The sequence below is a fragment of the Bufo bufo genome, chromosome 1, assembly GCF_905171765.1.
Source record: "Bufo bufo chromosome 1, aBufBuf1.1, whole genome shotgun sequence".
Classification (NCBI taxonomy): domain Eukaryota; kingdom Metazoa; phylum Chordata; class Amphibia; order Anura; family Bufonidae; genus Bufo; species Bufo bufo.
This window is the reverse complement of record NC_053389.1, coordinates 769,980,674-770,006,205: the sequence shown is the minus strand read 5'-3', so window position 1 is coordinate 770,006,205 and position 25,532 is coordinate 769,980,674. Positions and strand designations below refer to the sequence as shown.

The following is a 25,532-nucleotide window of genomic DNA, read 5'->3' as shown; positions in this document are numbered from 1 at the left end:
GCTTGAGAGAAATCATAACAGAAACTCACAAGGGAAGGGAAAGAGCCTCCTTCCACAGCAAGGAAGGGGGGGGGGGGGAGAGAAAGACCCAAGAGAAGGTGGAAACCTCTTCCTGCCAGAGAAAACAGCCAACCCCCGGAGGAGGGGGGTCTTATGTAATGGTCAGGAGAAAAGGAGATTTTTATATAACTTACCAGTAAAATCTCTTTCTCGCTCTTCATTGGGGGACACAGAAACCGTGGGTATAGCTATGTCCTCTAGGAGGTGTTGATACTAGTAAAAGCTGTTAGCTCCTCCCCTGGCAGCTATACCCCCTCCAGCCTGGAGAGAGAGCTTCAGTTTGTGAGAAGCAGTAGGAGAAGCAAGCCAACCAAGAAAAAACATGGAACACCAACCATGCCAAAAGACCCAATAGGGTTCTAACCAGCAACCGCCACAACTGTGGCCGAACAACAATACTAGGAGGGTGCTGTGTCCCCCAATGAAGAGCGAGAAAAAGATTTAACTGGTAAGTTATACAAAAATCTCCTTTTCTCGCCCATATTCATTAGGGGACACAGAAACCGTGGGACGTTCAGGAGCAGTACACGGGGAGGGAAAAACCACAGACCCATGGAAGCAAGCGTCCCTGCTGGTATCTAAGAAACTGCCGCCTGCAAGACCAAGCGGGCTAAGCAGCGGCCGCCGATGCATAAGAATGCACCTGGTAAAATTTTGTGAATGTGTGTAAGGAGGTCCGGTAGCATTTGCAGACCGAATCCATCGTGCAATTGCCACCTTGGAAGCCGCCAATCCTTTTCGTGAAACCTCCGGATGTCGGAGTCCGTACGCCGGAAGGGACTGGAGGCTGCCGATAATGATCAGGGCCCTGACGTCAATGACAAAACTCCCTTCCCTAGGGAGTGGAGAGGGACAGTGAAGGAAGGGCAATTTCTACATTGATGTGGAAGACAGACACCACCTTCGGGAGAAAAAAGGAATGGGCCAGAGAACACTCTTATCCTTGTGAAGACCCAGGAGGGTTCTCTGCAAGAGAGCACCCCCAACTCGAACACCAGTCTGATGGACGTGAGAGCCACAAGAAAACACTACCTTCTAGGACAGGAGCTGGAGAGATATCTCCCCAAAGGCTCAAAGGGAGAAGACTGGAACGCTGAAAGAACTATATACAGATCCCAAGGCGGTAAAGGACGGTACGGAGGAACCGCATGTGCCACTCCCTGAAGGAAAGTTTCCATAGGCACCAGGGGAACCAGAGGACGCTAGAAGCTGCCCCAGGATAGAAGCACCAACACCTGACCCATCAAGAAAACTAAGGGCTAAACGATTGTAGAAAGGATAGGACCGTGGAGAGAGAAAAAACAGAGTGAGGGAAAGCCCAGGAGGACCGCCAGGTCCTATATTAGATCCTGGGCGGTGCAGGCTTCCCGACCCGAATCATAGTGCGGATGACGTCCGCCGAAAAAAAAATTAAATAAATAAATTCCTCCACCTCAGGATGACTGTTTTAATAGCCACGCCATCAACCAAGAGCCTAAATGCCGATGCAAGACCGGACCCTGAAAGAAGGTCGGTTCTGAGTGGCAGCGACAAGGGACATCTCATAGAAGGAGAACGAGATCGGCGTACCACGCACGACGGGGCCACCCAGAGCGACTAGGATTTGTCAGAATGCCCTCCATCTGATCCTCCGTAGAACCATGGATAGGAGAGAAGAAACACGTAAGGAGGGAGAACTCCCGCCAAGGAGATGTCAGGGCATCCATGTCGTATGTTTCCGGAACTGCTACACCCAGACCAGTGGAAGGAATCCCCATAGAAGGAGGGATGTGGAGGGCACCACAGCCCACCAGTCGGGACCGGAGCGTGTCTGGAATGGAAGGCCACCAAAAGAATACCCCGTGCAGATGCAGAAGAGTCCATCAACTGACGAAAAACTGAACAGACAGAACCCAAGTATGTAGTGGTATGCAATACCCCTCCCACAGTAGTAGCCAGCGCTCGCCCCGTCAGCGCAAAAAAACTGAGAGGGAGGCCTGAGACTATCCGTAGAAGCCATGTACCATACTGCCCGAGTTTAAGTAGAGCGAGAAGGATGAGTGGTGGATAGAGAATACAGTCAGTGAAGCACTTGACCTGCTGGAACGTACACACCATATATGTGCAATGGTGTACGCACTACTACTATTATTATCATGACCGACTGGAACAATGAAGACCCATGGAGATGGGAGTCTCTAGGCCACAAGTGATGCTAGTAAACCGCCTGAGAAGACAGAGGAGTTATAATCATGGCCAAAACCAGCACCAAAAGAACACAATGAGAATAGCCACCACTGGCGGCACTCAAATAGCACTATAGTAAGAGTACCGGGCACCGTTGAGTACCGACTGTTGAATTGCCATATCTGAAGATATTCAGTTATTCCCCCGCTAATGGATCACTTGCGAAAAGGGGTAAGGCAGGCAGGAAGCACAGTGATGTGCAACACTCCGCCTATGGGAGGATAGCGCGACAGTCGGACCGTATCCAATGGTGGTGCACTTACTCTACCTATGGAAGGTGGAATGCGTACGGGGTACTGAAGCCAGTGGTAGGGAAAATACCCCACCTAAGAAGGGGGGTTTAATGCCCACGGCGAGAACTAGTGCATATGGCAAGTCCTGTACCCTGTGGGGGTGCAATTAGCACCTAAATAAGGGGGTAATGCATACAGCTCACCTTGTAACCAGTGATAATGTCATCCTGCCACCTGTGGAAAGAGCTTTTCGGCTTTTCAGAGAATGCCCACCCCCGCTAGCACCAGAATGGCTGTTTAGGCTACAGCGCCTGGCCGGAACACTCTCCGACTAGGAGGGTGTGTAGAATATAGCCCCTGGTACGGAGAAATAGCTGCAGTGCTGGGTACAGCTTTTGACAGTGGTACAAGTACCCCCAGATAAGGGGCAGGCGTACGTACCTAGGACACCACGTAGGTGTGACGGCATGCTAACCACGTGGCGGGTTGCTTAGCTTGTGCAGCGCCATCCGAAAGTCCACTAGAGGGGATACCAACCCTGGAGATGAGAGGTTCCTCAGCGGACATTTGTCTTTAACCACTCAGAGGGAATCTGTCTGGTGGAAGACCGAGTGATGCTCTGTTACCGAGAGAAAATCGGAGCAGAGGTGTCCCCCGAGGCAGCAGATAGAATGGCAGGGAAGGGTTGTCACCAGCCTCAGGCTTGTCCTGGGAGTGACCCGAGGATGCCAAGTAGGAGCGGGACATGGTTGTGACAACCAGAGGTCGTCTGCGGGACCTAACAGAGAGTGCCCCATCCGCGGAAGTGTCCCTGGAATGGCAGAGCTGGCCGCAATCTTTGGTCAGGCAGTCGGTGCAGCGACTCAGCCATAGCCTGGGAGAGTCGGACAGGATTCCCTATGACTTGGGACAGGGAAGAGGTCCGGTCAGGAGAGACCGACAGAGAAGTAGGTCAAATCAACATGAGAGGTCCTGGGAGCGACTGCGCACAAACAGGGACAGGCTGACCACATGGCAGCCCTTTATCGCCCCAGGCACACCCAAATACATGCAACCCCCCCACTACTGAGCATAGAATTCCCTATGCCAAAAGCTGTCTACTGGATCCCAGGGACAGAGATCCCAAAATATGAGCTGCAGCAGCTGCAATCAAAGGACCCCCCTCTGCTGGCAAGATGGATGCCATATCCAAAGAAAACAGCACTCAGAGGGTTAAAGACCGCGCTTGGCTGACCTAGGAGGAGAAGGAGCCCCTCCAGAAGCCGAGAGGAGCGGGGAGGGGCCAGCAAAAGCCCGGGAAACAAGGGAAGTGGGCGGGAGAGAATGCGGCCTAGGTGTGGAGGAAGTCGGGGCCTCGATTAATGAGGTGGCCGGAAAAGGTGCGCCGTTGGCGGGACGGAATCGTGGGAGCCCTCCAGAATAAAGAAAAACGGTGAGGGGGGCTCCTGAGGGGGGCAAAAGGAGCACCAGAGGCCCGCGGGCGGCCCAGAGAAAACGCGGCCTAGTCCCGGCAGAAGCCAGGGACTAAAGTAGATGGGAGGCTGGGGAGTGGACCGGGGGAGGCAGCAAGAGAAGAGGAATGACCAAGGAGAGAGCACCAGGGGCCCGGGGGGAGGGAAAAGGAGGCCAGAGGGTAAAGGAAGAGAGGAAGGACCCCCTCCCTTTCCCAGAGAGAGAATTCCTCCCCGCCTGGGAGAGAAAGGATGGATCCCACCCCCTGGCCACAACGGGGGACCTCACCCGGGACCCCCTAACTCTGGGACAGGGACGCAGGTGGAATACTCACCGTCCGATGTCTTCGGGCGCCGCAGGGTCACCCCATCGGCAGTCTCAACACGGGGACCGTGGGAATGCCGGTATGCCACTGCGGATGCAGTCAATGGTCAATGGGGACTGGGTGACCGGCGAGGTAACTGGGTACGCGCCCGCAGGGGGTGCAGCTAAAGTGGCAGCACACGATGGAGTACCCGCCTGCAGCAGGTAAAAACCTGCAGAAGAGAGAAAAAAAAATAAAAGAGAAAAAAATAAAATAGCAGTAAGACCTGCAGGAAAAAAGCAGGTCAGGTCTGCCTCCTACTGCACTAGACAAAAAACTGGATAGCCTAGTGCTGTGGAGAGGGTATAGCCCACCTGGGCAGAGCCCACCTTTTTTTTATATCTAGTGCCTCCTAGTGGTAGCTGGGCATATATCCATGGTGCTGTGTCCCCCAATGCATTCAAGAAAAAACTGAACAATGGATCCGTGAAAAACGGACTGCAAAACACTGAAAAAGCCTTACGGTCATGTGAAAGAGGCCTTAGAAGAATATGAAATGAAGTCAGCTCATCACAAAGTCTTTCAGTTCTGGTGTGACAAACACAGCAGTGAAGGTGGCTCATATGCTTCATAATAGTGAGATCACAGACATCCATGCAAGCACTGTACAAGGCGCATTACACAGGTCTGCAATGGTGGCCAGAAAAAAGGTGAAGCCTTGACTTCAATATCGTCATAAGTAGCGTTGGCTCGAGTTTGCAAAAAAGTACGAACAGTGGACAGTAGAAGATTGGCAACAGGTGATTTGGAGCGATGAGACGAAAGTCAATAGACTGGGCTCTGGTGGGTGAAAATGGGTTTGGAAGAAACAAGGGAAAAGGGGGATAAAGGGTCAAGAAATTGAAGGAACTGTCAAGTTCTGTGGAGGAAGCCTGATGATATGGTGTTGTTTAACAACCAAAGGCTTTGGATACTTGACCAGGATCGATGGTGATCTCAATGCTGAGCTATATGTGAGTAGCCTACAAGACGAGTTACCTTGTACACTCGAGTACTATGGGACGACATAGTGTTCCAGCAGGACAACAACAGGAAGCATACGTCGAGATTGGTGAAGAAATGGTTCAATGACAATGAAGTAGAGGTGCTGCATTGGCCCCCACAGTCCCTAGACCTCAACCCAATCGAACACTTGTGGGTAGAGTTGAAGAAAAAGCTGTATTCATACCCAAGTGAGTCGATCAGTATGCACCAACATTGGAAACGCGTAGAAGAGACCTGGGAACAGATTTCAGTCGAAACATGCTTAAAGAGAACCTGTCACCTGGATTTTGTGTATAGAGCTGAGGACATGGGTTGCTAGATGGCCGCTAGCACATCCGCAATACCCAGTCCCCATAGCTCTGTGTGCTTTTATTGTGTATAAAAACCAATTTGATACATATGCAAATTAACCTGAGATGTGTCATAGCTTGAAAATATGACTCTTCTCTGGTCACACAAGTAAGATATGACTCTTATGTTAATTTGCATATGTATCAAATCGGGTTTTTTTACACAATAAAAGCACACAGAGCTATGGGGACTGGATATTGCGGATGTGCTAGCGGCCATCTAGCAACCCATGTCCTCAGCTCTATACACAAAATCCCGGTGATAGGTTCCCTTTAAATCTGATCAAGAGCATTCCGAGAAGGATTCAACAGTGTGAAAGCCAAAGGTGGATTTACAAAATACTAACATAAAAATTTTGAATTTTGGGAGCAAAACAGTAACAATACAGTTGCATTACAAGAATCTGCATAACTATTCATATGCTAAATAGATGCATGTCCAGCAACATGGGCAAGACCATTCTCTTCCTCTTCATCATTTTAGTAGGCAGGCCATGCCCACAAGTAGTACAGAGTCATTGTTGTCATCATCAGCTGCTGCCTCTCCTGCTCTATTTCTCCTCTTTTCCATTGTCAGTCAACATCCTCCTGGCCAAGTTGACAGCAGTGCAGTCGCTGCCATACCACTTAGTGGACTCCACTGCCTTTAGGGAGCTGATGACGTGTGCTCAGCCTCGATGAAGGACAGCTAGTTGCCATTACAAGTAAGCTGTCGCTGCTTTGTACTCTCACATGGCATAGAACGTCAACCTCTCCTTGGAATTGTCGCTCTGTGGCAAAGTGCACGCCACCATCGACACCCGGAGGAGCAATTACGGCCAGGGACAGTCATATCATTCATGGCCCACTGGGTGGATGTTTAGCACTGCAGTGGTGACTGTGCACCCCCGCAACAAGGCCAGGAGCTGCTAACACCCCCAGGTCTGGGCCCATCACCAGGAGCTTATCCATTTCCTCCTCAATGGACATCCCAAACAGAGGCAAGGCAAAGCATTGCTTCCACTCTCCCTTCCCTCCTTTCATATGTGCAAACTGAAGTGTTGTCATGTTGTCCTACAAATTGGCAATGTAGTTAGTGACAATGGCAGGAATGGTCTGCCTTTGCACCGCTTGATCTACAAAATTACAACTTGCTGGAATTCCACCTACCAGCATCTGTATGAGCAGAGTAAAGTGGTCAATGATTACATTATGTTCAAGTCCACCACAGCAGGGAGCACTCCTTAGTTCTACCAGATTTATGAGCAGGCACAACAGCAGCGTCAACTATGTTATCCTGCTGATACTTTTATTAGAGCAAATGCTCACGCTTCTTCCGATACCACTGCGTGTTTGTAACACTGGCAGACATCTGTCCCCAAAAAGGCATAATTTTTGGACTACTGCTTTTTACTTTAAAGGGCATTTTATTCTTTTTGCAGATTATCATTTGTATACATCCAGAGTAAATCATTGGTAAATCAGTAGTATGTAGGCACATGAGACATAATTCCCGGACGTTTCGGTCTGGTACGACCTTCCTCAGCGGGGTCTTGGTGGCAGGGCAGTAAGTCAGGCGCTGGATTGACAGGGCCAGGCAGGATGACATGAACACTGCCTGGCCCTGTCAATCAACATGATGTCATTTGCATACAATAAAAGCGAATTTTTCACAAAAACTGAGGAACATAGAAGAGAAGGTATAAAGACTGTTAGCTTCAGCTGACATTAGAACATGTATGAAGTCAAACAGTGTAATAACGATGTTCCTGAAGACAGAAGTCCTGTAAAAAAGCATTAAAAAAATCTGACAATGCAGTGCTCTACTAAACGGGCTGTTTGTTACCACTGGCTACTATCCATAGCTATATAAGTCACTGTCACATTGACATAACTAATGCGGTTTGGTCATTAAAGAGCTAGAAAGGGGTTGGATACAGTTCTAGGAGACCTTAGTGTCATACATGAACTTTCCGAGCAATCGGGGCACTTCTGATTCCTTCCACATCGAATTTCGGGTGAGATTCTCTCACCTTAAAGGGAAGCTGTCACCAGGATTTTGTGCATAGAGCTGAGGACATGGGTTGCTAGATGGCCACTAGCACATCTGCAATACCCAGTCCCCATAGCTCTCTGCGCTTTTATTGTGTTACAAAAACCGTTTTGATCCATATGCAAATGAACCTGATATGAGTCCTGTGTCCGGAGAGGAGTCCAATTTTCTGAGCGCAGCACCGCCCCGCGTCCTCCGAATCTCCTCCTTGCTGGCTGACGTCACAGAGCTGGAGCGCCGAAATCTCGCGATGCTGGCATCAGCACAGGGAACGAACTACGCATGCGCTAGCTCGCGCATCGCGAGATTTCTGCTCTCCAGCTCTGTGACATCAGCCAGCAAGGAGGAGATTCGGAGGACGCGGGGCGGTGCTGCGCTCAGAAAATTGGACTCATCTCCGGACACAGGACTCATATCAGGTTCATTTGCATATGGATCAAAACGTTTTTTTTAACACAATAAAAGCACACAGAGCTATGGGGACTGGGTATTGTGGATGTGCTAGCGGCCATCTAGCAGCCGATGTCCCCAGCTCTATGCACAAAATCCTGGTGACAGGTTCCCTTTAAATCATAAACAGGCCTACTAATATACACTTAAAGGGGTTGGCCACTTTATGGCTACTGTTGACCAATGTGTTTATAAGAGGACTTTATGGCACTTACTAATATAGCCTTAGACGATATTTTGCATCATTTCCTATATTTCATAAAGTATTCCTCCTTTTTGGCCAAGTCTTTTGTGCTGTCCCCAGAGAGGCCCTGTCCATAAAATGGCTGATACGTTATACCTGCACTAAACTGTCAACACTGCAATGTATTTGTGTGTAGAAGGCTGGAGTTATTTTTCCCTGGTCACATTACCCTCCAACAGCGGCCATCTTATGTCTCGTGTGTGGACAGCACAGAATATTTGACCAACATAACTTATAAAATAAAGCAAACGGCACAGAAAATCAACATAGTAATTGTCATTTAGTCAACTTACATACACATTGGCCAAAGTAGCCAAAACGTGGCCATCCCCTTTAAGCCATTAAAAGAGGTAAAAATGTAAGAAACTCTTTAATTCCTCTAATAAAGTCTATGTACCAGTATAAATGTAAGTGCATGCATTTACCTATACCATCCAGAGATTTTGCACTTTATTTAAGAAATGTGGATTATAAATGCTTACGTAAAGGTGACGTGGTACTGATACACAGCTTCGTTTTTGCAGTGAATCTTTATTAGGTTAACGGCAAGTGGAATGGTGTTCCCCTTGCAGCCCTGTTTAATCAGAGGTTCTCTGTAAAAAAAAAAAAAACACACATTAGTAGATAGGGGGGAAATAAATAGATGTACAAGGGGGGATTCATCAGGGAGCTGCTTCATGGCTCATTGTGTAGCCCTTATGTCTCTGTAATCGTATTAAAAAGGCTCGGAATGTACAGTGCTTGGCAAAAGTATTCAACCCACCCCACCCCCCTTGACTTTTTCGAGTTTTGTTACCTTACACCTCTTAACCACCTCAGCCCCCCTAGCTTAACCACCTCAGCCCCCATAGCTTAAACACCCTGAAAGACCAGGCCAATTTTTACAATTCTGCACTACACTACTTTCACCGTTTATTGCTCGGTCATGCAACTTACCACCCAAATGAATTTTACCTCCTTTTCTTCTCACTAATAGAGCTTTCATTTGGTGGTATTTCATTGCTGCTGACATTTTTACTTTTTTTTGTTATTAATCAAAATTTAATGATTTTTTAACAAAAAAATGACATTTTTCACTTTCAGTTGTAAAATTTTGCAAAAAAAACAACAACATCAATATATAAATTTTTCTCTAAATTTATTGTTCTACATGTCTTTGATAAAAAAAAAATGTTTGGGTAAAAAAAAAAAAAAATGGTTTGGGTAAAAGTTATAGCGTTTACAAACTATGGTACAAAAATGTGAATTTCCGCTTTTTGAAGCAGCTCTGACTTTCTGAGCACCTGTCATGTTTCCTGAGGTTCTACAATGGCCAGACAGTACAAACACCCCACAAATGACCCCATTTCGGAAAGAAGACACCCTAAGGTATTCGCTGATGGGCATAGTGAGTTCATAGAACTTTTTATTTTTTGTCACAAGTTATCGGAAAATGATGATTTCTTTTTTAAATTTTTTTTTTTATTACAAAGTATCATATTCCACTAACTTGTGACAAAAAATAAAAACTTCCATGAACTCACTATGCCCATCAGCGAATACCTTGGGGTGTCTTCTTTCCAAAATGGGGTCACTTGTGGGGTAGTTATACTGCCCTGGCATTCTAGGGGCCCTAATGTGTGGTAAGTAGTTTGAAATCAAAATCTGTAAAAAAAATGGCCGGTGAAATCCGAAAGGTGCTCTTTGGAATGTAAGCCCCTTTGCCCACCTAGGCTGCAAAAAAGTGTCACACATGTGGTATCTCCGTACTCACGAGAAGTTGGGCAATGTGTTTTGGGGTGTTATTTTACATATACCCATGCTGGGTGAGAGAAATATCTTGGCAAAAGACAACTTTTCCCCTTTTTTTATACAAAGTTGGCATTTGACCAAGATATTTCTCTCACCCAGCATGGGTATATGTAAAATGACACCCCAAAACACATCCCCCAACTTCTCCTGAGTACGGCGATACCTCATGTGTAACACTTTTTTGCAGCCTAGATGCGCAAAGGGGCCCACATTTCTTTTTAGGGGGGCATTTTTAGACATTTGGATCCCAGACTTCTTCTCACGCTTTAGGGCCCCTAAAATGCCAGGGCAGTATAAATACCCCACATGTGACCCCATTTTGGAAAGAAGACACCCCAAGGTATTCAATGAGGGGCATGGCGAGTTCATAGAATTTTTTTTTTTTTTTTGCCACAAGTTAGCGGAAATTGATTTTTTTTTGTTTTTTTCTCACAAAGTCTCCCTTTCCGCTAACTTGGGACAAAAATTTCAATCTTTCATGGACTCAATATGCCCCTCAGTGAATACCTTGGGGTGTCTTCTTTCCAAAATGGGGTCATTTGTGGGGTGTTTGTACTGCCCTGGCATTTGAGGGTCTCCGCAATCATTACATGTATGGCCAGCATTAGGAGTTTCTGCTATTCTCCTTATATTGAGCATACGTTTTTTTTCCGTTCAGCCTCTGGGCTGAAAGAAAAAATGAACGGCACAGATTTCTTCATTCGCATCGATCAATGTGGATGAAAAAATCTCTGCCAAAAAAAAAGGAGGGGAAAGGCGTCTGCCAGGACATAGGAGCTCCGCCCAACATCCATACCCACTTAGCTCGTATGCCCTGGTAAACCAGATTTCTCCATTCACATCAATCGATGTGAATGAATAAATCATTGCCGGGATTTTTTTTTTTTATATACACTGCTCAAAAAAATAAAGGGAACACAAAAATAACACATCCTAGATCTGAATTAATTAAATATTCTTCTGAAATACTTTGTTCTTTACATAGTTGAATGTGCTGACAACAAAATCACACAAAAAAAAAAATGGAAATCAAATTTTTTAACCCATGGAGATCTGGATTTGGAGTCACCCTCAAAATTAAAGTGGAAAAACACACTACAGGCTGATCCAACTTTGATGTAATGTCCTTAAAACAAGTCAAAATGAGGCTCAGTAGTGTGTGTGGCCTCCACGTGCCTGTATGACCTCCCTACAACGCCTGTGCATGCTCCTGATGAGGTGGCGGACGATCTCCTGAGGGATCTCCTCCCAGACCTGGACTAAAGCATCTGCCAACTCCTGGACAGTCTGTGGTGCAACGTGACGTTGGTGGATAGAGTGAGACGTGATGTCCCAGATGTGCTCAATTGGATTCAGGTCTGGGGAATGGGCGGGCCAGTCCATAGCATCAATGCCTTCGTCTTGCAGGAACTGCTGACACACTCCAGCCACATGAGGTCTAGCATTGTCTTGCATTAGGAGGAACCCAGGGCCAACCGCACCAGCAAATGGTCTCACAAGGGGTCTGAGGATCTCATCTCGGTACCTAATGGCAGTCAGGCGAACTCTGGCGAGCCCATGGAGGGCTGTGCGGCCCTCCAAAGAAATGCCACCCCACACCATTACTGACCCAATGCCAAACCGGTCATGCTGGAGGATGTTGCATGCAGCAGAACGTTCTCCACGGCGTCTCCAGACTCTGTCACGTCTGTCACATGTGCTCAGTGTGAACCTGCTTTCATCTGTGAAGAGCACAGCGCCAGTGGCGAATTTGCCAATCTTGGTGTTTTCTGGCAAATGCCAAACTTCCTGCACGGTGTTGGGCTGTAAGCACAACCCCCACCTGTGGACGTCGGGCCCTCATATCACCCTCATGGAGTCTGTTTCTGACCGTTTTAGCAGACACATGCACATTTGTGGCCTGCTGGAGGTCATTTTGCAGGGCTCTGGCAGTGCTCCTCCTGTTCCTACTTGCACAAAGGCGGAGGTAGCGGTCCTGCTGCTGGGTTGTTGCCCTCCTACGGCCTCCTCCACGTCTCCTGATGTACTGGCCTGTCTCCTGGTAGCGCCTCCATGCTCTGGACACTACGCTGACAGACACAGCAAACCTTCTTGCCACAGCTCGCATTGATGTACCATCCAGGATAAGCTTCACTACCTGAGCCACTTGTGTGGGTTGTAGACTCCGTCTCATGCTACCACTAGAGTGAAAGCATCGGCAGCATTCAAAAGTGACCAAAACATTAGCCAGGAAGCATAGGAACTGAGAAGTGGTCAGGTCACCACCTGCAGAACCACTCCTTTATTGGGGGTGTCTTGCTAATTGCCTATAATTTCCACCTGTTGTCTATCCCATTTGCACAACAGCATGTGAAATTGATTGTCACTCAGTGTTGCTTCCTAAGTGGACAGTTTGATTTCACAGAAGTATGATTGACTTGGAGTTACATTGTGTTGTTTAAGTGTTCCCTTTATTTTTTTGAGCAGTGTATATACAAAGTGTTTGCCAAAGTTTATGAACACCGCCACCTCCTCAGCTCATATGCCTCGGCAAACGTATCTTTTACTGCAGAGGAGAAATCTCATCTTGCAGCGCCTCATACACCGACTTGTGTGTAATCTGACAGCAGCGCAATGCTTCTGTCAGAATGCACATCAGTGCTGCAGCTAGTCGATCGGTTGGTCCACCTGGAAGGTAAAAAAAACAAAACAAAAAAGAAAAAACCAGGCCGCAACGCAATAAATTTATTAACTTTATAATAACTTTTGAACAGAACATATAAACTTTATTTAACTTTTTGAACTGAACGTTAACTTTTTTGCTTACCTGTGATTTTTTTTTTTTACCTTTTATAGAACAAACCTCTCCTTCCCCATGGGACAATGTGCAAAGCGCAAATAGCCCAAAGATGTGGCGAAGTACATTATGCACTTTATCCCAGGTGAAAGGAGAGGTTTGCAGCAGCTGTGAGTAAAAGGGCCCTAATAGCCCTGTGTGCCTGTCCTGTGAGATGCAATCCCTATGCTAAGTGTACCTGTGTGTGGTACTTCCGGAAACACTCTCCAAAGCATAGGGCAGGGTGGTCAGGACAGTCAGGACAGAAATAGCAGGTGTCACGCTTTATTCCACTCCTGCTACAGACACAAAAAAATTTTCGGGGTGGCGGTCGGTTTGAGGTACCAGGAACGACACTGGGGAAATGTCGCTCGTGTAGACGGCTCACTACACTGGTGGTAGGGGCCACGGAACCTCCTGGATACAGGAGGTTCTCGATGATCTCTTCTTGAAATTTGAGGAAGGATCGTGTTCTCCCAGCCTTACTGTAGAGAACAAAACTATTATATGCAGCCAATTGAATTAAATATACAGACACCTTCTTATACCAGCGTCTGGTGCGTCGGGAAACTAAATAGGGAGCCAACATCTGGTCATTGAAGTCCACCCCTCCCATGAGCGCATTATAGTCGTGGACTGAGAGGGGCTTTTCAATGACACGGGTTGCCCTTTCAATTTGTATTGTCGTGTCTGCGTGAATGGAGGAGAGCATGTAAACGTCACACTTGTCTCTCCATTTCACCGCGAGCAGTTCTTCGTTACACAAGGCAGCCCTCTCCCCCCTTGCAAGACGGGTGGTAACGAGCCGTTGGGGGAAGCCCACGCGACTAGGTCGCGCGGTGCCACAGCAGCCAATCTGTTCTAGGAACAAATGCCTGAAGAGGGGCACACTTGTGTAAAAATTGTCCACATAAAGATGGTACCCCTTGCCAAATAAGGGTGACACCAAGTCCCAGACTGTCTTCCCACTGCTCCCCAGGTAGTCAGGGCAACCGACCGGCTCCAGGGTCTGATCTTTTCCCTCATAGATCCGAAATTTGTGGGTATAGCCTGTGGCCCTTTCACAGAGCTTATACAATTTGACCCCATACCGGGCACGCTTGCTTGGGATGTATTGTTTGAAGCCAAGGCGCCCGGTAAAATGTATTAGGGACTCGTCTACGCAGATGTTTTGCTCAGGGGTATACAAATCTGCAAATTTCTGGTTGAAGGGGGCCGAATTTTGTGGAGCCGGTCAAAAGCTGGGTGGCATCTGGGACGGGAGGTGGTGTTGTCGCTAAAGTGCAGGAAACGCATGATGGTCTTAAAACGTGTCCTGGACATAGCAGCAGAGAACATGGGCATGTGATGAATCGGGTTCGTGGACCAATATGACCGCAATTCATGCTTTTTAGTTAGACCCATGTTCAGGAGAAGGCCCAGAAAAATTTTAAATTCGGAAACTTGGACTGGTTTCCACCGGAAAGACTGGGCATAAGAGCTTCCCGGGTTGGCGGATATAAATTGAGTGGCATACCGATTTGTTTCTGCCACGACTAAGTCCAAGAGCTCCGCAGTCAAGAACAGCTCAAAAAATCAAAGTGCCGAACCGATCTGAGCTGTCTCAACCCGAACTCCAGACTGGGCGGTGAAAGGGGGAACTACAGGTGCGGCTGAAGTTGGTGACTGCCAACCAGGGTTTGCCAGCACCTCAGGGACTCTAGGGGCTCTACGGGCCTGTCTTTGCGGTGGCTGCGACGGGGTAACTACTGCACGTGCCACCGTACCAGCTTCAACTGCCCTTCTGGTGCTCGCCACTTCAACAGGTTGTACGGCAGTGCTGGTACTAGGTCCAGGATGGGCTGCGCTGCTGGTGTATGCCTCACCACGTAATCCGACAGCGCCAGCCCCACTCTGCTGCCCTTGAAACGGATCCTGCACAACCTGTGGTCTAGCGACACGGGGCCGGGTACGCCTGGTGCTATCAGGGACCTCAACCTCCTCGTCCGAACTTTGGGTCAGACTGCCACTGCTTTCTACAGGTTCATAGTCTGACCCGCTAGATTCGTCAGATGAGGGTTCCCATTCCTCATACGACTGGGTCAGAATCCTGTAGGCCTCTTCAGAAGAATACCCCCTGTTTGACATTTGGACTACTAAATTTAGGGGTATTCCCTGAGACTACCCAAGAAAAAAAGCAAGCCTGTCTTACAAAGGGGAGGCTAGCGAAGTACCGGAGGCCGCTGCGGTTGATAAAAAAATATCAAAACAGATTTTTTTTTATCGCAGCAGAGCTTGTAAAGTGATTGTGCAGTGATCAAAAAACCCAAAAAATTTTGTCACTGAGGCGGGGCGGGCGTGGGTGAACGCACGTGTGGGCGACCGATCAGGCCTGATCGGGCAAACACTGCGTTTTGGGTGGAGGGCGAACTAAGGTGACACTAATACTATTATAGATCTGACCGTGATCAGTTTTGATCACTTACAGATACTATAAAAGTACAAATGCTGATTAGCGATACGCTAATCAGCGAATCAGTGACTGCGGTGCGGTGGGCTGGGCGCTGACGCTAAACTACCTAACCAAGGGGCCTAAACTATCCTAAAACCTAATAGTCAATACTAGTGGAAAAAAAAAGTGACAGTTTACACTGATCACTTTTTTCCTTTCACTAGGTGATTGACAGGGGGCGATCAAGAGGTGATCAAGGGGTTAATTCGGGTGATGGGGGTGATCTGGGGCTAAGGTGAAGTGTTTGGTGCTACTCACAATGATGTCTGCTCCTCTGCTGGAACCAACCGACGAAAAGGACCAGCAGAGGAGCAGACAAGCCATTTAACACATCATATTTACTAATATGATGTGTTATTTCTTTTGATTTGATTTTTTGAAAATCGCTAGCCTGCCAGCCACGATCATTGGCTGGCAGGTTGGTGACGAAATACTTCTTTAACTTTTGCCGGCCCGCGATGCGCATGCGCGGGCCGGCAATGCCCGAAATCTCAGGACCGCCGCAAAGACGCAATCCTGAGTACGGCGGTCCTGAGCAGGTTAAGCTCAATGTTTTGTTAATCTGAATTTTATGTGATGGATCAGAACACAATAGTCTAATTTGGTGAAGTGAAATGAGAAAAATATATAAATAAAACTATTGTTTAGAAATAGAAAGCAGAAAATTGGCATGTGTGTATGTATTCACCCCCTTTTGTTAGGAAGCCCATAAAAAGCTCTGGTGCAACCAATTACCTTCAGAAGTCACATAATTTGTGAAATGATGTCCGCCTGTGTGCAATCTAAGTGTCACATGATCTGTCATTACATATACACACCTTTTTTGAAAGGCCTCTGAGGCTGCAACACCTAAGCAAGAGGCATCACTAACCAAACACTGCCATAAAGACCAAGGAACTCTCCAAACAAGTAAGGGACAATGTTGTTGAGAAGTACAAGTCAGGGTTAGGTTATAAAAAAAAAAATCCAAATCTTTGATGATACCCAGGAGCACCATCAAATCTATCATAACCAAATTGAAAGAACATGGCACAACAGCAAACCTGCCAAGAGACGGCCGCCCACCAAAACTCATGGACCGGGCAAGGAGGCCATTAATCAGAGAGGCAGCAGAGAGACCTAAGGTAACCCTGGAGGAGCTGCAGAGATCCACAGCAGAGACTGGAGTATCTGTACATAGGACGGCAATAAGCTGTACGCTCCATAGAGTTGGTCATTATGGCAGAGTGGTCAGAGGAAAGCCATTACTTTGAGCTAAAAACAATAAGACACGTTGTAAGTTTGCGAAAAGGAGAATCGCAGCGCACAGCTCACAGCCTGGGAGAAAAAAAATCTCCCAGGCAGTGAGCTGTGCACTGCGATTGGCCAGCGCTGCAGCCTAGGAGGGGGAGACGCCCACAGGACAAGGGCAGACACCGCCTACCATAACTTAGTGAGAGAAGATACCGGAGGGCATAACGGGAGAACGGAGCGGCGCCCGGGGATAATAGTAAGTGCAGTGAGATCCCTGGGCGCTGCTCTTTATGGCAGCATACTTAGTTCTGAACTGTTTTTCAAGGTGAAAGGTCCTCTTTAACCGCCTCCGGACCGCCTAACGCAGGATCGCGTTCCGGAGGCGGCAGCTGCAGGCAGAGTCACGCATATACGCGTCATCTCGCAAGACGCAAAATTTCCTGTGAACGCGCGCAAACAGGCGCGCGCGTTCACAGGATCGGAAGGTAAGCGAGTGGATCTCCAGCCTGCCAGTGGCGATCGTTCGCTGGCAGGCTGGAGATGCGATTTTTTTTAACCCCTAACAGGTATATTAGACGCTGTTTTGATAAGAGCGTCTAATATACCTGCTACCTGGTCCTCTGGTGGTCCCTTTTGCTTGGATCGACCACCAGAGGACACAGGCAGCTCAGTAATAAGTAGCACCAAGCACCACACTACACTACACCCCCCCCCCCCACCCTGTCACTTATTAACCCCTTATTAACCCCTGATCACCCCATATAGACTCCCTGATCACCCCCCTGTCACTGATCACCCCCCTGTAAGGCTCCATTCAGACGTCCGTATGTTTTTTACGGATCCACGGATACATGGATCGGATCCGCAAAACACATACGGACGTCTGAATGGTGCCTTACAGGGGGGTGATCAATGACAGGGGGGTGATCACACCATATAGACTCCCTGATCACCCCCCTGTCAGGCTCCATTCAAAAAAAAATTTGACCCAAGTTAGCGGAAAATTTAAATTTAAATTTTTATTTTTTTTTATTTTCTTACAAAGTCTCATATTCCACTAACTTGCGTCAAAAAATAAAATCTCACATGAACTCACCATACCCCTCACGGAATCCAAATGCGTAAAATTTAGGATCATTTACCTACTTACCACACATTAGGGCCCCTGGAAAATGCCAGGGCAGTATAACTACCCCACAAGTGACCCCATTTTGGAAAGAAGACACCCCAAGGTATTCCGTGAGGGGCATGGAGAGTTCCTAGAATTTTATATTTTTTGTCACAAGTTAGTGGAAAATGATGATTTATCTTTTTTTTTTTCTTACAAAGTCTGATATTCCACTAACTTGTGACAAAAAATAAAAACTTCCATGAACTTTTTATTTTTTGTCACAAGTTAGTGGAATATGATACTTTGTAAGGAAAAAAATAAAATAAATCATCATTTTCCGCTAACTTGTGACAAAAAATAAAAAATTCTAGGAACACGCCATGCCCCTCACGGAATACCTTAGGGTGTCTACTTTCCGAAATGGGGTAATTTGTGGGGGTTTTCTACTGTCTGGACATTGTAGAACCTCAGGAAACATGACAGGTGCTCAGAAAGTCAGAGCTGCTTCAAAAAGCGGAAATTCACATTTTTGTACCATAGTTTGTAAACGCTATAACTTTTACCCAAACAATTTTTTTTTTACCCAAACATTTTTTTTTTATGAAAGACATGTAGAACAATAAATTTAGAGAAAAATTTATATATGGATGTCGTTTTTTTTTGAAAAATTTTACAACTGAAAGTGAAAAATTTCATTTTTTTGCAAAAAAATCGTTAAATTTTGATTAATAACAAAAAAAGTAAAAATGTCAGCAGCAATGAAATACCACCAAATGAAAGCTCTATTAGTGAGAAGAAAAGGAGGTAAAATTCATTTGGGTGGTAAGTTGCATGACCGAGCAATAAACGGTGAAAGTAGTTAGTGCAGAAGTGTAAAAAGTGGCCTGGTCTTTCAGGGTGTTTAAGCACTGGGGGCTGAGGTGGTTAAAGATTGCTGTTCACAAGCGCAAACCATCCAACTTGAAGGAGCTGGAGCAGTTTTGCAAAGAGGAATGGGCAAAAACCCCAGTGGTAAGATGTGGCAAGCTCAAAGAGACTTATCCAAAGCGACTCGGAGCGGTGATTGCCGCAAAAGGTGGCTCTACAAAGTATTGACTTTAGGGGGGTGAATAGTTATGCACATTGACTTTTTCAGTTATTTTTTCCTATTTGTTGTTTGCTTCACAATAAAAAAAAAACAACCATCTTCAAAGTTGTGGGCATGTTCTGTACATTAAATTATGCAATCCATGTTAATTCCAGGTTGTGAGGCACCAAAACACGAAAAGAGTCAAGGGGGTGAATACTTTTGCAAGGCACCGTAGCTATAATGAGTGTTTATGAGCTGTCAGGAGTTCAGAGCTAGGGGCTACACATCGAGTGGCCAGAGCAGCACCCTGACAGTCACTGTAGAAAAGAAAGCAACAATCTGCAGATACACTAAAAGTGAAGGCTGTAGAACAAAAACTAGTGGAAGTTTTTAATAAAGACCAACTGAAAAAAATATGTATACTGACCCGATGTACCGCATGTCACAGGTGTGGGATCGCGGTACATCAGGTCAGTGTTTTTCTGCTTATCATGTTATTCTTCATCGACATCACTTAATTTAATGCACACGTCACTTTTTAACTATTTCAGCACTTTATGCAAGATTAAGACGCTCTGGAAGCTATTTAAATGAATGTATTTTACACATGTACACGTATGTTATATGTAACTTCACGGATCATGTCTGTAATAGTTGAAATATGTTTATTGACACTATCATTTAATTTTTGAGATCAAGATATGTTTTTAATCCTTGTATTTAGATGTTAAGGAGTTAATGCACTAATTATGTATTTGTCACGTTATATGACGCAATCAGTTGTGGGTGTATATATATTGTTCACTGTGTCCTGTTACTTTGCTTGAGAAAGGCTCGGATACAGAGCCGAAACTTCGCTATTGCCACTGAGGTGAAAAAAGTATTTTTTTAATTTTAATTTTTGGAGTGCTGCCTATTGTTGTGGGATTGACTTGTCCCAGCGGGCCGTGCACCCATTATCATCTTGAGGTTGTGCTGCTATATATATATATATATATATATATATATATATATACACACACACACACACACACACACACACACACACACACACACACACACGCATAGTGTAAGTAAACACACCCTGGGAATAGGGCTTTAGGCCCCAACATCTCAGATCACAGTCAAAACCTTTGCTCAGGTAATTCAGCACTAAAGCTGCTAAAACTGGGCAATCCCTTTTAGCAACGAAATACAACAGTCATCCCGGTTCTTATTTTTACCTCTTTTCCTCTTTTTTGACAGCAGTTTCAACAGGGGGACTCCCTCGGCTAGGAGGTGCGGTGACTGGGACTTGAGCCGTTTCTGGTCTTCCTATACCCCTGGCAAGAAAGCTTGGCACTGACTGTCCTGCAGCAGGAGAGCTGTGAAAACAGTCATATAAACATTATATTATTTGCATTTGCATTGAGCCGAATAGCAATGTATTCATAGCTGAAATAAACACACAAACGAACAAGATTTATTCTGAAAGTTTATAATAATCATAAAACACCTCCCGAAGAAGCGCGTCTGCGAAACGTACGTCAGTACCCCAGTTTGGTCAGTATTTTATGCTTTATTATCGCTTGCTCCTTGTCTGTGGTAACACTATTACATGCATGTGTGTGGGGGGGGGGGGGGGGGGGGGGGGGTTTAGGGATGAGGCTTTATAGAGTATGATATCTGTACCGTTAAGAGTTCTCATTGGAGGAGATCATTTTTACCACATTACTGCTCTTTTCCTCCTCCTCCCATTACGGATTACATGATTAACTAGTAACACGACCAAATTGCGCATTGGTCACTGCCTGATAAAAGATTGGTATCGTGTTCCACAATTGTATTTATATATTCTTAATGAAATACCATTAAAACGTAACATTTATTATGATCAATTAAATCCCTAAATATGCATGGTATACACCAAGCACTGCGCAATTGGTGACCCGGAACTAGGGATAGGGGAGACTAGTACTGGGTCGCTAATGACTAATCTCTCCCTACACTGGATGTACCTTGAGGTGGCAAAGTACTATCCACAAATCCCAAATTGCCAGCAATGGAGACTGCCCAGCTTCGTCACGCTGTGGTGGAGGGCCTTGTCACCAGTGTGTTGATATTAATATAGTAGCTCTCTTAAGTCCTATTAAGCGTTAGGGATCGACCGATTATCGGTTTTACCGATATTATCAACCGATATTCAGGATTTTGACAGTTATCGGTATCGGCATCTATTTTGCCGATATTCCGATAACGTATCGGGAACACAGATCGCGCTTCTCTCAGCGCTCTCCGTGTTCCCTCAGCAGCACAGGGGAGAAGGAAGCAGTGTCTCCTCCCCCTGTGATGCTGCTGCCGCCAATGAGAGGAGAGAAGATAAGAGGAGGGGAGGGGCTGTGGCCACCGCTCCACCAATGAAGATACCTCTCTCATTAATTCATATACAAGAGGCGGGAGCTGGCTGCAGAATCACATAGCCGGCTCCCGACCTCTATGAGCTGTAGCTGCGATCTGCGGTAGTTAACCCCTCAGGTGCCGCGGATCGCAGCTACCGCTCATAGAGGTCGGGAGCCGGCTATGTGATTCTGCAGCCAGCTCCCGCCTCCTGTATTTGAATGAATGAGAGATTTCTCTTCATTGGTGGCGCAGTGCGCCCCCCCCAAGCCCCCCAGTATTAATCATTGGTGGCGCAGTGCGCCCCCCACCCCAGTATTAAAAACATTGGTGGCGCAGTGCGCCCCCCCCCCAGTTTTAATCATTGGTGGCAGTGGCCACAGGATCCCCTCTTCCCTGCTCCTCCGATCGGAGCCCCAGCTGTGTAAGCCTGGGGCTCCGAACGGTTACCATGGCAGCCAGGACGCTATTGAATCCCTGGCTGCCATGATAAGCTCCATGCTGCTGTGTGCACAAAGCACAGAGCAGCAGGGACAGTGTGAGCTCCTATTCACCCTGATAGAGATCTATCAGGGTGAATAGGACAAGGGTTCTAGTCCCTAAGGGGGCTAAAAGTTAGTAAAAAAACAAAACACCAAAATATTAAGTATAAATGAAAAATAAAGATTTACAAAAAAAACAAACTACACGTTAACAATAAACATATTCATTTTCAGCAGATTTGTGTAGGAATTTTTTTTTTCTTCAAAAATGAAAATTCCCAGAATATCGGTATAAATTATCAGCTATCGGCCTGAAAATTCACAAATTATCGGTATCGGCCCTAAAAAAATCAATATCGGTCGATCCCTATTAAGCGTCCCAACACGTTTCGTTGGACATAGGACCAACTCATCAGGGGACCTATTGGTTATGATCCCAGTTTTGGAGGTGGTAGTCACTTTTACTGGGATATATTTGTAACCCCAGATTCAAACCCACGTCTTCCCACTGGTTTACAGTGCAGTAATCACATGCTATGGGGAAAATAAAACTCCCTTACAGTAGTGCATTAGTTAGCATATTACTTATCTTTGCCCCCCCCTGTATCGGTCCACACGGATACGGCTGTATTGTGGCTTGTAGCAGCAACAGTGCCACATGTAAAATGGCACCTTTTTAAAGAACGCCGGCCTGCCCCCACAGCGGTCAGCTGACTGCCTCATGACCGGGTCATGTGACTAACCCGGTAATGCGCCGCCACCTCCCCCAAAAGGATCACATGACCGCCGCGCCTCCCGATGATGCGTGAGGCTCAATGATGCGCACGCCATGTGATCCAGGGAGGTGACGTCAGGGAGGAAGTATTCCTCCCCTTTAGTGTTACTCCGATGTGGGCGGATGTTCAAACGAAGGGGAGGAGGGCTTCACTGCGGGATACCAGCGCTCCTCCTCTCCACTCGTTGTAAGCAAGTTTTTCACAGATTGTAATAGGATAGCTGCGCTTTCAATGTCAGTGCAAACAGCGCGCTATAGAGCATTTTGAAAGGCATAAAAATAATCAGAAAACCTTCTATACATCCACAACCATGACTATTTGGCAGAGGGGGTGAAAAAATCTTACAAATATCGCTTTTGGGGGTATATCATATATGTTCAATGTCTAGAGGCTGAACACTAAATCAAGGACAAAGACACCGATATACCAGAGGCAAATTAGATATCAAATATCAGGAAACCATTACGGATTACATGCAATCATATGGGGTTAACATTGGTGTATCTTACCTCAGTGTGTGATTGGATACTGTGGAGTTTTCTCAGTCTATAGTGGGGCTTACAGGCAACCACTAGGTTTATGTTCACAGACCTAATACCTAGTATTCTCTATATTGAATTAGTTTGAGTCATTGCTGGGAATTGGAGCTGTAGACTTCCTTATTTGACCCATCATCCTGGGGGAAGGCTTTCTCTCTACTTCACAGCACTTCTCGTATGGTAATTTTATCATTGTTATTAATTTTTGTCATGTATGTCTGTTTTGGATTGAATAAAGAAAAATTTGATATTTGGAAATGTGTTGCATTATCAATTTAGGTGTTCTGGATAGGGTCCCACACACACATGTCTAATAATCATAAACCTGTTGAGGACCACACACTGTAAATTAGGGATCGACCGATATAGATTTTTTAGAGCAGATACTGATAACCTGTGAACTTTCAGGCCGATGGCCGAAAAATTTATACCGATATTCTGCGTATTTTCATTTTTGAAAAAAATAAAATAAAATTCCTACACAAATCTGCTGAAAATAAACATGTTTTTTGTTAACGTGTAGCTTTTTTTTTTTTTGCAAAACTTTCTTTTTCATTTATACTTAATATTTTGGTGTTAGTTTTTTTTACTAACTTTTAGCCCCCTTAGGGGCTAGAACCCTTGTCCTATTCACCCTAATAGATCTCTATTAGGGTAAATAGGACTTCACACTCTCCCTGCTGCCCTGTGCATAGTACACACAGCAGCGCAGCAAGGGCTTCAGTAGAATCCTGGCTGCCATGGTAACCGATCGGAGCCCCAGGATTACACTGCTGGGGCTCCGATCAGAAGCTGCCACTGTAACACCAATGAGGAGGGGACCCTGTGGCCACTGCCAACAATCATTAATACTGGGGGGCGCACTGCGCCACCAATGAAGATAACTCGCCCATTAATTCATATACAGGAGGCGGGAGATGCCTGCAGAATAATATAGCCGCACCCGAGCTCTATGAGCGGCAGCTGCGCTCCGCGGGAGTTAACCCCTCAGGTGCGGCAGGGGTTAACTGCCACGGATGGCAGCTACTTGTCATAGAGGTCGGGTGCGGCTATATGATTCTGCAGTCAGCTCACGCCTCCTGTTGAGTGAGTCAACATAATTGGTGGCGCAGTGGCCACAGCCCCTCCCCTCCTATTCTCCTCTCTCCTATCATTGGTGGCAGCAGCACAGGGGGGAGGGAGACACTGGTTTCTTCTCCCCTGTGCTGCTGAGGGAACACGGATCGCTCTGACAGCAGCGCGATCCTTGTTCCCAATTCTTTATCGGCAAAATAGATTCCAATACCGATAACTTTGAAAATCATGAATATCGGCCGATAATATCGGTCGATCCCTACTGAAAAACGAGATTTTTGTGAAACTCACCTGTAAATCTCTTTCTCGCGGGGTTCATTGGGGGACACAGGACCGTGGGTATAGCTTGCTGCTGCCACTAGGAGGCGACACTAGGTTGAAAAGTGATAACTCCTCCCCTGCAGGCTATACCCCCTCCAGCCTGGAGAGAGCATATCAGTTTGTGCCCAAGCAATAGGAGTAGGAGAAAATAACCATACAGTAAACAACCAACAACTGACCAACGCCAGTCGGATCAAACCAGAACTGGGGCCATACTGGCTCCACAACCGCCAACAATCACGGCAAACAGAAATTACTGGGTGGGAGCTGTGTCCCCCAATGAACCCCGCGAGAAAGAGATTTTACAGGTGAGTTTCACAAAAATCTCGTTTTCTCGCTGGTATCATTGGGGGACACAGGACCGTGGGACGTCCTAAAGCAGTCCACGGGGAGGGAAAAAAATCACATGCCCATGGAGTAAAACGCCTTAGAGGATGCGTAACTCGCTGCTGCCTGCAGACTTTGCTGCCTGGAACGGTATCTGCCGGTGCCTAGGAAGGCACCCGGTAAGACTTGACGAACGTGTGCCCAGAATATCAAGACATTGCCTTCCACACTGGGAAGCTACTGCATGAAGGAGATGGACCCGAGAAGCACCAACCGCTGGTTGGGTGGGCCAAGACTCAGCTAGGCGTTGCCTTACCCGGAGGGCGGAATGCCTGAGCAACTGTATAACGGATCTAACTGGAAAACATCCTTTGGAGACCGTCAGCCTTGACAACGACCCCAGGATAAAAATTGGTAGAAGTCCGTACGGCTGTCAGCGCTAGTCAAGGACAAGCAAACTCAGAAGCCAAATCACATGGCTGATGGAGAGCTCGGTCTGTGTAATGCGAGGGAGAAAGACGCCCATGTCTGTGAGGCGTGGAAAGACAACCACCTTCTGCGAAAAAAGAGGATCCTGGCGAGAACACTGCCCTATGTTCATACTTAAAGAAAAAAAGTACGTACCAGAAGGCCTACCAACCTCTGAGAAAAAAATAAAAAATTAACGCCACGAAATAGCTGGCTCCTGGGCGCAGTAGAACTAAAAAGCCAAGTCCGCAGGATTCACCTCTG

At 46.5% G+C, this 25,532-nt stretch overlaps 1 protein-coding gene across 1 annotated transcript in view; it reads right to left on the bottom strand.

Annotated features, from left to right (window-relative positions):
• Positions 1-25,532, bottom strand: part of PIWIL2 (piwi like RNA-mediated gene silencing 2) — a 255,710-nt gene that overhangs the window by 189,424 nt on the left and 40,754 nt on the right. The window contains exons 6-7 of the mRNA XM_040414771.1: positions 20,129-20,269; positions 8,878-8,988 (exon numbers count right to left, since the gene is read on the bottom strand). Of these exons, the coding sequence (XP_040270705.1) occupies positions 8,878-8,988; positions 20,129-20,269 (252 nt within the window). The remainder of the gene's footprint in view (positions 1-8,877; positions 8,989-20,128; positions 20,270-25,532) is intronic.